The sequence below is a fragment of the Ranitomeya imitator genome, chromosome 6, assembly GCF_032444005.1.
Source record: "Ranitomeya imitator isolate aRanImi1 chromosome 6, aRanImi1.pri, whole genome shotgun sequence".
In the NCBI taxonomy this organism is placed as follows: Eukaryota; Metazoa; Chordata; class Amphibia; order Anura; family Dendrobatidae; genus Ranitomeya; species Ranitomeya imitator.
In genome coordinates this window covers 124,977,254-124,989,198 of record NC_091287.1, presented here as the reverse complement: position 1 = coordinate 124,989,198, position 11,945 = coordinate 124,977,254, and the positions used below count along the sequence as shown (strand labels likewise).

Sequence of the window (11,945 nt, the reverse complement as noted above, 5' to 3'; positions counted from 1 at the left end):
TACAATTTCGTTCAACATTACACTTGGTAAGTCATAAATTCCAATGCTCAGCGGTTGATGGTAAGAGAATCCCCTGCCAAATTCTATTTCTTGTAATTCATTTACATTCTGGGCACTTTCTAGACCGACCAATAATAAACCATCAAGGCCTGGAAAATAAGAGAACGGTTTTGTTTATACATGCTCCGAAATTTGACGTAATTGTGAATTAAAGAGAGAACTAATTGCAATGTAGAATATTCTCAGATGACTCATGAAGTGCTTCAACATTGTTTGTTGGTAGTACCAGTTATCAAGTCCATAAATTTAAAGAGGTCGTATTCCACTTTTTAAAAAAATAAAAAATGGTATTGTTATAAAAAGGAAGTACCAGACAACCCCCTCAAATTGATGGAATTAATAAAAAAAAAAGTACTGGACAAGCCTTTCAAATCCAAAATGTATCAACAGTTCTGAAAATACTTACATAGAAATCAATGACAGACCTCATGATTACAAAATCGCAGTTGTATCATGTGGCAAGATATTCAGTGTATTCTGCCTCACATGAATAATGAACACACACACCCATGTGAAGCTCAGCATCTCTTCTATACCCGCACTTTTACTTTCTTGTTTTATAGACCATCATTAAAGGGAACCTGTCAGCACATTTTGCCGCTATACGATGCGGCCACTGCCTTTCTGGGCTTATCTACAGCACTCTATAATGCTGTAAATAAGCCCCCGGTCCGACCTGCAAGTGTAGAAAAATAAGTTATATTATACTCACCTGGGAGAACGGTCCTGTGTGGTCTGGTCCAATGGGCATCGCAGGCCCGGGTCCGGTGCCTCCCATCTTAAAGTAAAGTACTGCAGTGCACAGGCGCTGAATTTCTCTGACCTTTCCCAGTGCCTGCGCACTGCAGTACTTTACTCTGCCCTCAACAGGGAAGAGAAGTACGCCTGCGCAGGAGCGCCAATGCCAGGGAGTGATGAAGAAGCAGGAGGCATCGCAAGAAGATAGGAAGCACCAGACCTGGTCCTGCGACGCCCATCAGATCGGACCGCACAGGAACGCCCACCGGGTGAGTATAATATAACTTATTTTTCTACACTTGCAGGTCGGACGGGGGCTTATCTACAGTTGTGTAGAATGCTGTAGATAAGCCCAGAAAGGCAGTGGCCGCATCTTATAACAATCAGCACTCAATAGTAATAATAAATAATAATAAAAATAATAGACAGTGAGTGTGCTATAATTACAATCGGCTCCTTGACTGAAAATCTGCTCTGCAGTGTGTTTAGAGCAGATATCAGTCAAGGAGCAGTGAGAGTGAATTCAGCACTGGTGCCGCCCTGACAACTCCATGTGAGCAGCTGCCGGAAAATATAACTTTATTTTACCTCTGTACCCTAACTTAAAATTAGACTGCTGACTGGTTTCCTTTAAGATAATTTTAGCTTTCATACTCTTGACCCAGAATGAAAAATGAGACTTTACTGACTGGCATACTTGAGTCACTGATTTGGGACTATTTATTGCTATGTATGTGCTAATTATATGTTACTTCTAGCATTACTTTGCACATAATATAACCTGCTTATCATAAAATGTTACTCTTTCCTGTATATGTCATGACAGGTTATTGGCATTTTATTCCTGGGAGAGGGTTTGATTGTCACCTGCATAGACTTGCAGTCTTAGATGCGTTACATACTATTATACCCGCTGAATCAAATGCCCATATTATTTTTTCCCACTTTTTGTCTGGGTTTTTATGCAAATCTATGAAATAATAAATATTATGTATGAATGGTATCATGAGTAGAGATGGGCGGACACCTGGTTGTTCAGGACCGGCAGGTTCGGCCGAACTGTTGCAAAAAGTTTGGCTTCGGGTACCACAACCGTAAACAAACCCGAACTCAGACCTCATTCACTTGAATGGGGGGCCCGAACATCCAGCATTTACAACACTGTCATGTGCATGACAGTGCTGCAAACACCGCTTCTGATCAATGATGAAATCATCACCGCCGATCATCGAGCCGTGTTCCCACACTGCCAAAAGATAAAACTCTGTGAGCTTCAGCAAGACTGGTTATTAGTTCCACTGAATCCCTCGTCTCCTGTAATAAAACAAAAATAACAATATCCCTCACCAGTCCATCATTCTGTCCCACACCGTAATCCATGCCTTGGGGATAAACAGTCTTCAACCTGGATGGTGTCAAGATGCGACCATCCAGGCTGAGAACCACTGGTGAATGAGCTGCTGCGAGCACAGCATCAGTGACTAGCAGTGACGTACCTTCCCACCTCCTTGTTTTTCGCCCATTTCCATCTTCCCTTTAATTGATTGACAGCTCTAGCTTCACAGAGCCAGAGAAGGGCAGAGATAGATGGAAAGCAAGCAAGTGGGAAGTGCTATATAAATGATTGGCCTCTCCATGAAGCACCGAGTGCCTGTACTTGTTTTGAACAGACATTCTGTGCTGCCAGTCCATTTCAGTGGGTGAAGTCGATGGTATTGCCGATCTGTTTCACTTTTTATTTTATGTGTATCTTAATGTGTACATGCATATGCATAAGAATATGTCAAAGCTAGGTTTTATTAGCAAACCTCTTCTACGAAGTGATTCCGATGTCTCCTTGAGGGTCTCTACAGTATCATCCAAACCATCAGTGAAAATAATCATAACCTAGAAATAAGCACATTAGCACTTACCATTAAGCTTTATTGTATTGTATTCACATTGTAAGTTAATTAAAATGTATTGCAGTTTCTGCAGAAAATGTCATTGTTTGATAATGAAATGTTACTATATTTTACCAAAATACTTTGTGCATCAATTCTCTCAAGTTTTCAGTTCTGTTTCATTAAACATGAACCTTATAGAAGCCCTCACATCTGTATATTTTTTTTTATGGATGTAATAACATGCTCACCTACCGCCGCTCTTTCTGGAATCCAATGTTTTTCTTCTCCACTTCTGAGTGACGTCACCGCTCTGCAGACTCCCCGGGTCACACTGTCCTCTGCGTGAGCAGGAAGTAGCTTTTACAGTGTAAGTCTATGAAGCATTAGAGCGAGGCTTCATAGACTTACATTGTAAAAGAGACTTCCAACTGCATAGAGTACAGAGTGAGCGAGTATATTAATACATTCACGCTATATTACATGTACACATACACACATTTGATCACAAAAAATATAGATGGGAGTGCTTCTTTAATGAGTAAATACATTCTCATTATTTTTTATGAATTTGACCACCATGGAAAGTTATGAAACTTTGCAAATCACTACAGGGTGGGTCATTTATATGGATACACCTAAATAAATTGGGAATGGTTGGTGACATCAATTTTCTGTTTGTGGCACATTAGTATATGTGAGAGGGAAATCTTTTCATGATGGGTGGTGACCAAGGCGGGCATTTTGAAGTCGGCCATTTTGGATCCAACTTTATTTTTTCCAATGGGAAGAGGGTCATGTGACACATCAAACTTATTGAGAATTTCACAAGAAAAACAATGGTGTGCTTGGTTGTAAAGTAAATTTATTCTTTCATGAGCTATTTACAAGTTTATGGGCAATTATAAAATGTGTTCAAAGTACAACCCTCTTCTCCCACTCTTGACACAATGATAGCAACCCCACAGAAGAAATGCTAGCCCAGGCTTCCAGTATCCGTTGTTTCAGATGCTGTACATCTCATCTCTTCACAGCATAGACAATTGCCTTCAGATGACCCCAATGATAAAAGTCTAAGGGGGCAGATCGGGAGACCTTGGTGACCATTCAACTGGCCCACGACGACAAATCCACTTTCCAGGAAACTGTTCATGTAGGAATGCTTGGACCTGACACCCAACCAAAATGTGGTGGTGCACCATCTTCTGTCGCTTTCCTTATTCCCACCCACTGCCTGTCTCCGGTCTCTGATTGACAGGTAACTTTTGCTTCAGTGACCTGCCACCCCTGCCCAAAATGCAAGCAATGTCATTACCTGGGGCAACAACCCCTATCAATGATGGCACTTGTGCAGAATCTCAGGCAGGGGAGGCAGCTCACTGAATAAAGGGCGACTTGTCAGTCTTTATGACTCATTAGCAAACAATTTGAACATTGGACTTTTTGAAAATGGAAAAATGAAATTGTACAAGCAAGACAAGGATTTAACTAGCATTAAAGCATCTTTTGACAAATGCCATTAGTGGTAAAAATTCCTGATGAAAGGTCCCTTTAATATTAGTGGTTACTGTTAGCTAATAAAAGTGCACTAAGATTTTAGTCTGCAATCTTCACTTCTTCATTGATTTCCAGATTCCCTTACGTGCAGTTTGCCACCTGATCAATGCTTCAGATTTTTTGTTGTGAGTGTCTCTCCTAGGAATATGGATGTGAGGACTTTGTCTCTCCCACTAATACATGCTGGATGGATGCTCTTTGTTTATCCAGGATGCTTTTGTCTTCATTTGCTTCCATGTATCAGCTCTAGTGATGAGCGAATATACTCGTTACTCAAGATTTCTTGAGCACGCTTGGGGGTCCTCCGAGTATTTTTTAGTGCTCGGAGATTTTGTTTTTCTTGCCGCAGCTGAATGACTTACATCTCTTAGCCAGGATAAGTACATGTGGAGATTCCCTAGCAACCAGGCAACCCCCACATGTACTTATGCTGGCTAACAGATGTAAATCATTCAGCTGCGGCAAGAAAAACTAAATCTCCGAGCAATAAAAAATACTCGGAGGACCCCCGAGCGTGCTCAAGAAATCTCGAATAACGAGTATATTCGCTCATCACTAATCAGCACAACTTTAATTTGGTACTTTTCTCCCTATGTGTCCTTGTCTATTGTATGCAAGATAATCTGCCCCTCTCCACCACAGGTCTGTGTTCAGCCCCCTCCTCCCACTCCTGCTATCTCTATTAGGCCGGGGACACACACAACGTATAAAAAAATGGACCGTTTTTGATGGACGAGAATTGCACAAATGTTACCAAAACATTGATCCGTGTGCAGTGCGAGGATGCGATTTTCTCGCATCAAATGATCCGTGTGACATCCGTGTGACATCCGTATGGCATCCGTACTGCGTGTTTTTATCGCAGGCTTGCAAAACCGACATACGGCAATACAAGGGATCCATGTGACCAAAAAAAAACAAACATATATACTGTCTATATATATATGTCAGTAGACACATATATGTATATATATTAATATTTCATCCAGCGCGATATAGCAGAAAGCCGGTAATTCAATTACCGGCTTCTGCTTTCTCCTTCCTAAAACCCGACATGATATGAGACCTGGTTTACATACAGTAAACCATCTCATATCCACATTTTTTTTGCATAATCCACACTACTAATGTCAGTAGTGTGTCTATGCAAAATTTGGCCGTTCTAGCTAGTAAATTAAGGGGTTAAATTGCGGAAAAAAATGGCGTGGGCTCCCGCACAATTTTCTCCGCCAGAGTAGTAAAGCCAGTGACTGAGGGCAGATATTAATAGCCTGGAGAGGGTCAATGGTTATTGGCCCCCCCTGGCTAAAAACACCTGCCCCCAGCCACCCTAGAAAAGGCACATATGGAAGATGGCATTCCCGTGTAGCGGTGGGATATGGGGTAATGAAGGGTTAATGTCACTTTGCTATTGTAAGGTGACATTAAGCCTAATTAATAATGGAGAGGCGTCAATTATGACACCTATCCATTATTAATCCAATACTAGTAAAGGGTTAAAAAAAATACACAAACACATTATTAAAAATTAATTTAATGAAATAAACACAAAGGTTGTTGTATTAATTTATTCTACTCTCAATCCACTCAATGAAGACCCTCGATCTGTAAATTAAGAAAAAATAATAAAACAACAATATACATACCTTCCGAGGATCTGGCACGTCCAACGATGTAGATCCATCTGAAGGGGTTACAATATTTTGCAGACACGAGCTCCGCTAATGCAGGATGCTCATTTCTGCAAAACCCCGGCGAATGAAGCTAAATACAGGTCAATGATCTATAATTAGCTTCATTTGTGGTGAGGCGCCCTCTGCTGGCTGTTCCTAGATCGTGGGAACTTTACTAGAAAGCTCCCTGGCTCGAGTTCATATGAGGACAACCAGCAGAGGGCGCCCTCTTATGATCTCGAGCCTGCTGCGATTTCACTCGGATCCTGAATACGGCCGAGAAAATATCGGATGATGGGAGCTGCCCCATTGATTAACATTGGGACGAGTGCTATGCGATTTTTTATCGCATTGCACTCGTCCGTATTACAGTCTAGTGTGACCCCGGCCTTACTGGGGGGGAACCATTAGAGAAGGAGCTCCAGTGGATTTTTATCAGTTTTGCAAAAAGAACTTAGATACATAAAGTGATTACAGCCCTGAAAAAAAACTAAATACAACATTTTGAATTCTATAGATATATGTGTCAGGACATAATAAAAAAAATGTGGTTTTAAATGTAGATAAACACAATCTCAGATGAACACCCCATGAATCAATAGCTTGTAGAACCACTTCTAGCAGCAATAACTTGAAGTAATCATTTTCATTATGACTTTGTCAGTCTCTAAGATTGTTCTGGAGGAATTTTGTCTCACTTTTTTTTATAACGTTGCTTAAGTTGATTGGGGTTTGTGGGCATTTTATTATGCATGGCTGTTTTAAGGTCCTGCTATAGCATTTCAATGGAGTTGAGGTGCAGACTTTTACTGGGCCATTGCAAAACCTTGATTCTTTTTTAGCCATTGTTATAGTTGATTTTCCCATGCACTTTGGATCATTGTCCTGCTGCATTACCCAGCTTTGGCCTAGCTTTTGCTTTTGGTTATAGGCCTCACATTTGACTATAAAATCCTTAAGCACACACAGTCCAGAGCCTCTCACCTAGCCAAATTAGTCCTCATGCTTCGCACTGACGAGGGCCAACAGCCCGAAACACTGTGTCTGCGAATTGAGATAATAATTTGGCTTTTATCCTAAGTCATATTGCACGACTCGTTAAAGAGTTGATTGTGACTTGTAGGATCGCTACTTCCAACAGGTGGCCCTATAGAGTTAAGTCCTCTTTTTCTCAGAAGAGGCAATTTGCATATTATATTTCCCAGAGGAGCATTCCATGGCGAATAAGCCTCTTTACCTTGACAAGCCAGAGATGGTATGTCACTCTCCATAAGGAGAAACGATACCCCTTAGACCCCAGTCCAGAGCCTCTCATCTAGCCAAATTAGTTCTCATGCTTCGCACTGACGAGGGCCAACAGCCCGAAACACCGTGTCTGCGAATTGAGATAATAATTTGGCTTTTATCCTAAGTCATATTGCACGACTCGTTAAAGAGTTGATTGTGACTTGTAGGATCGCTACTTCCAACAGGTGGTGCTTTAGAGTTAAGTCCTCTTTTTCTCAGAAGAGGCAATTTGCATATTATATTTCCCAGAGGAGCATTGCATGGCGAATAAGCCTCCTCACCTTGACAAGCCAGAGATGGTATTTCACTCTCCACAAGGAGAAACAATACCCCTTAGACCCCAGTCCACAGCCTCTCACCTAGCCAAATTAGTTCTCATGCTTCGCACTGACGAGGGCCAACAGCCCGAAACACCGTGTCTGTGAATTGAGATACTAATTTGGCTTTTATCCTAAGTCATATTGCATGACTCGTTAAAGAGTTGATTGTGACTTGTAAGATCGCTACTTCCAACAGGTGGCGCTATAGAGTTAAGTCCTCTTTTTCTCAGAAGAGGCAATTTGCATATTATATTTCCCAGAGGAGCATTGCATGGCGAATAAGCCTCCTTACCTTGACAAGCCAGAGAAGGTAGGTCACTCTCCATAAGGAGAAACGATACCCCTTAGACCCTAAGCACACAGAGGAATTCATGGTCAACTTAATGACTATAAGTTGCTCAGGTCCATTGGCTGGAAAGCAAGCCCAAATCATCACCCCTTCATCACTGCGCTGGACAGTTAATGTGAGATGTCTGTGCTAATATAGTGTGTTTAGTGTTTACCAAATGTAGTGCAGGGCATTATGGCCAAATATACTCTGGTCTCATCTATCCAAAGGACCATATTCCAGAAGTACTGTGATTTGCTTAGATTCAACCTTGCAAATTTTAGCCATGCTTCAGTGATCGTTTCAGAAAGAGGCTTTCTCTTGGCCACCCCTACAAACAATCCATCCTTGTTCAGCCTTTTCCTATTTGTACTGATGTGAATTGAACATTTACTAGGCTAACTGAGGCCTTTAGAGTCTGAGCTGTGGCTCCTGAGCTTTTTTTGTAATTTCTTTGATATTCTTTGATATTTGCTGTCTAACCTTAGGGTGAATTTGCTGGAACACCTACTCCTAGAAAGATTGTCAACTGTCTTGAATGTTTACACTTGTGAATAATTTTTCTCACTGCAGAGTGGGGGACTCCAAATTGCTTGGAAATGGTCTTACAACCCTTCCCAAATTGATGGGCAGCAACAACTGCTTCAGTAATGTCACTGCTGACATCTCTATATTTGCACTAGATCTTGGCATTGTGTTATCTCATCTCTGAATGCACAAGACCAGCAAACTGGCAAAACTTCTGCTTTCAAAGAGGTGATCACACTTGCTAGCAAGGGCATGTGATAAGCAGCACCTGGCTGATACTTTCTCACTTTATTCCTATAGAAGCAATAAAGGTATAATTTTTCACACATTGCGTCAGCATTTTGGCCTAGATTGTGTTAAATAAATTATGATACACTGTAAAACTTTAGAATTCAAGAAGAGTTTTTTGAGATTTTCTCACGACTGTATGGTGCTTTTACACGAGCCACAACAGTATATTAAATGACCAACAACTGGCTATAAGCAAACCGGTTGGCAGTCATTTGGTGCCCTGTTTATACAGGCTCTCGAACATATCATACCACATGCCCGCAGAATGCGTGCTATAGTAAAAGCCTCTGAAAACTTGCTAAAGTATCTGTCTTATGTAACGAGTAGTATATGGCCACAAAGATTTTCCCATAAGTTGTCTGAAATGATCTCATACTACAGGGGTCACTTTGGCTGTTATGAAATTGCTATTCACAACATGCTCTGATCTGAAGTTTGCTCTCCCCAGTCATACTGTGTCAAAGATGCCCTCATTGAAACACCAAAAAAACTCCTTTCCACTCATATCCTTCAGAGCCTAACCAACTTATCTTATGCACCCGACCAGATTTCTAATTGTGTTAAATATGACATTTTCATCGGCACATAAGATAAATTGGCTGATGTTGACTAGGCAGAAGTTATCATAGAGGGACTAGAAGGAGCTATAACCCAATGTTTGTAAAGCAATGGTCATAAAACCCCCACTGATTAAAATTGGTGGGAAATTCATATATAACGTGCTCACCTTTGCTCTCTCTTTAGACGAAGTCTTGAAATTTGTCCAAAGAGTTTCAAGGAACCTAACATTCAAAAATGTATCCAAGGTTGATTGGGCATCTATAAATTTCCTGAGGACATCTTCATTATAGCTTTCATATTTAGAGTCAAAATAAGATGAGCCATCTAGACGTGGAACCACAAAGCTGAAGCTAATGTTTATCTGTGATCCAGAGACACAGCTGAGGTTGCTCAAGGTTGAAACATGTTTCAGCAATTCTGGTAGGTAGTAATTCAACTTCTGTTGTAGCTGAGAAGCAGTAGATGGTCTAGATCTTCTGGAATAGTCAACAGCTACTGTGCTATCAATCCTGCAATCTGGGTGCAAAATAAATGGAATCATTATGAATAGCTTTACACTGTATTAAAAAGTATTTACTATTAGTAAATTACTAATATTTTGGGTGTAGTGTTCTCGGTCAAACAAGTACTGCATTTCTCCAATGCCTCTGTTAGGGTATGTTCACATTGCATCTTTTCTGAGCGGGTCTGCTCCAAAAACTTGCAGAAAAAGCATTAACAAAATTATAAAATGTCTTCCTGTTCATTTGTTCAGACTTTTGAACGTCTTTTAAATGATTCAGGCATTCAAAGGCACCAAAGTCTTTAAAATAAGTGACATTTACAGTCTTCTAGTGTGAAGATGCTCAATACTTTACAATTAAAGTCAATGGGTAGACTAAAATGACACCCGGAAGATGTCCAGGCTTCTTTTTCAATGTTTTGTCAGCATATTTGCTAAAAGGAAACCTGGCAGCAGGATTGTGCACAGTAACTTACAGACACTGTCAGTTTGGCGCTGTTATACTGATTAGAAGGATACATGGGTTGATGAAATCCGTCTTGTGGTTCTTTAATCTTTATTTTCAGTTTTGAGCTAATGATATGCTCGTGCTCTGGGGCGGCCTGTGACGGGGTCTTCATATAGAGCTCTGCTTAGGTATTCATGTGTATGGCTTCTGACAGGTCACTGATTCCTTAGTGACCTGCCTCCTAGTTTACATCATTAATTTTATATATATATATATCTTGAAAAAAAATCCCCTTCTGCAGGCAGGTGCCATAAGTGGTGTTTGTGCTGTAGCATGATCAAATATATAATGTGTGTGTAATCCTTTTCTTTCGTGTTATCCATAAATTCTTTAAAAATAAATCAGTTTGAAAATGGCGCCAGTCACGCCTGCGCAGTAGCAGCTATCGATGATCCGATAGCTGCTACTGTGAAGGCACCAGTGGCGTCATCTTGCTAGAGTAAGAAAAAATTGTCTCTGCTAAGATTGTGTCGCTGGCACCTGCTCAGTATCAGCAATCCAATAGCTGCTACAGCGCAGGCACGGCTGGTGCCATTTTCAAACTGATTTTTCTTTTTTTTAGGAATTTATGTATAATATGAAAGAAAATGATGACATACACATTATACGTGCGATCATGCTACAGCGCAGGCGTCACTGCTGGCGCCTGCCTGCAGAAGGGGATTTTTTTTCAAGATAAATATATATATATATAATATTCATTATGTAAAATAGAAGACAGGTCTCTGAGGGATCAGTGACCTATCAGAAGCCAATACACATGAATACCTAAGCAGAGCTCCAAATGAGACCCCCACAGGCCGCCCCGGAGCACGAGCGTATCATTTTAATCAGCCAACCTGACACTCTCTACAGGTTACTGTGCACAATCCTGCTGACAGGTTCCCTTTAAGCAAAATATAGTGTTTTCTTCACTGTTTAATAAATTTAAAAAAGTGTCTAAAAATGTTGGGAAAAAAAGTAATAAAAGGCTCTGGTGGAAAAAAAGTAAAAAGAAAAGATTGGAAATGACCAAAAAATGCTACAATTTTTTTTCAATATTACAAGGCTCCAGAGAAAAGGAATTATTCCTGAATCATCTTCTGATGGAAAAACAGACATTTTTGACCTCTAGAAAAAGTATGCCCATACCCTTATAGAGTGAAAAAATAGACAAAGAGCCAACAAACACTCGAAAAGTGTGAAAAATGCCACACAAATTACATTGTTTGTAATATGCTTAATATTTCTCTATTGACTTAATATTTGGTCCCTGAAAAAATGCAACAGTTTTGCAAAATAAACCACACTATTATTCAGATGTCCCTGTTTCACTATCCGTGTTTTTTACAAATAGATTTAAAACATTAGTATTGTTGTTTCTAAATGATTATGAAATTGTTTTCACTGCATTATTTGAGGTTTGAAAGCACTGCTTTTTTTAATTTTGACCATTTTTCTTTGTCAGAAAAAAAATACTAAATTTATTGCCTGGAAATTTTGAGACATGTTGTCACAGTTTATAGACTAAAAGAACAATTTACATTTTACGCAAAAATATACCTATAAAGAGAAAAATCAGACAAACTGAACATTTTGCAGTGGTCTCTTAATTTTTGCCAGAGCTGTAAAGTCTTTACAAACAGAGTGATCTATTTCAGGTGCTTATTTCTGTTAATGTTGATGATTATGGCTTACTGCCAATGAAAACCCAAAAGTCATTATCTCAG

The 11,945-nt window shown here is 40.1% G+C and overlaps 1 protein-coding gene across 1 annotated transcript in view; it reads right to left on the bottom strand.

The window, feature by feature from the left end:
- The window catches only part of LOC138642126 (collagen alpha-4(VI) chain-like), a 303,123-nt gene that overhangs the window by 180,153 nt on the left and 111,025 nt on the right, over window positions 1-11,945 (bottom strand). Inside the window, exons 13-15 of the mRNA XM_069730063.1 lie at window positions 9,393-9,742; window positions 2,607-2,685; window positions 4-149 (exon numbers count right to left, since the gene is read on the bottom strand). Coding sequence (XP_069586164.1) covers window positions 4-149; window positions 2,607-2,685; window positions 9,393-9,742 — 575 coding nt within the window. The remainder of the gene's footprint in view (window positions 1-3; window positions 150-2,606; window positions 2,686-9,392; window positions 9,743-11,945) is intronic.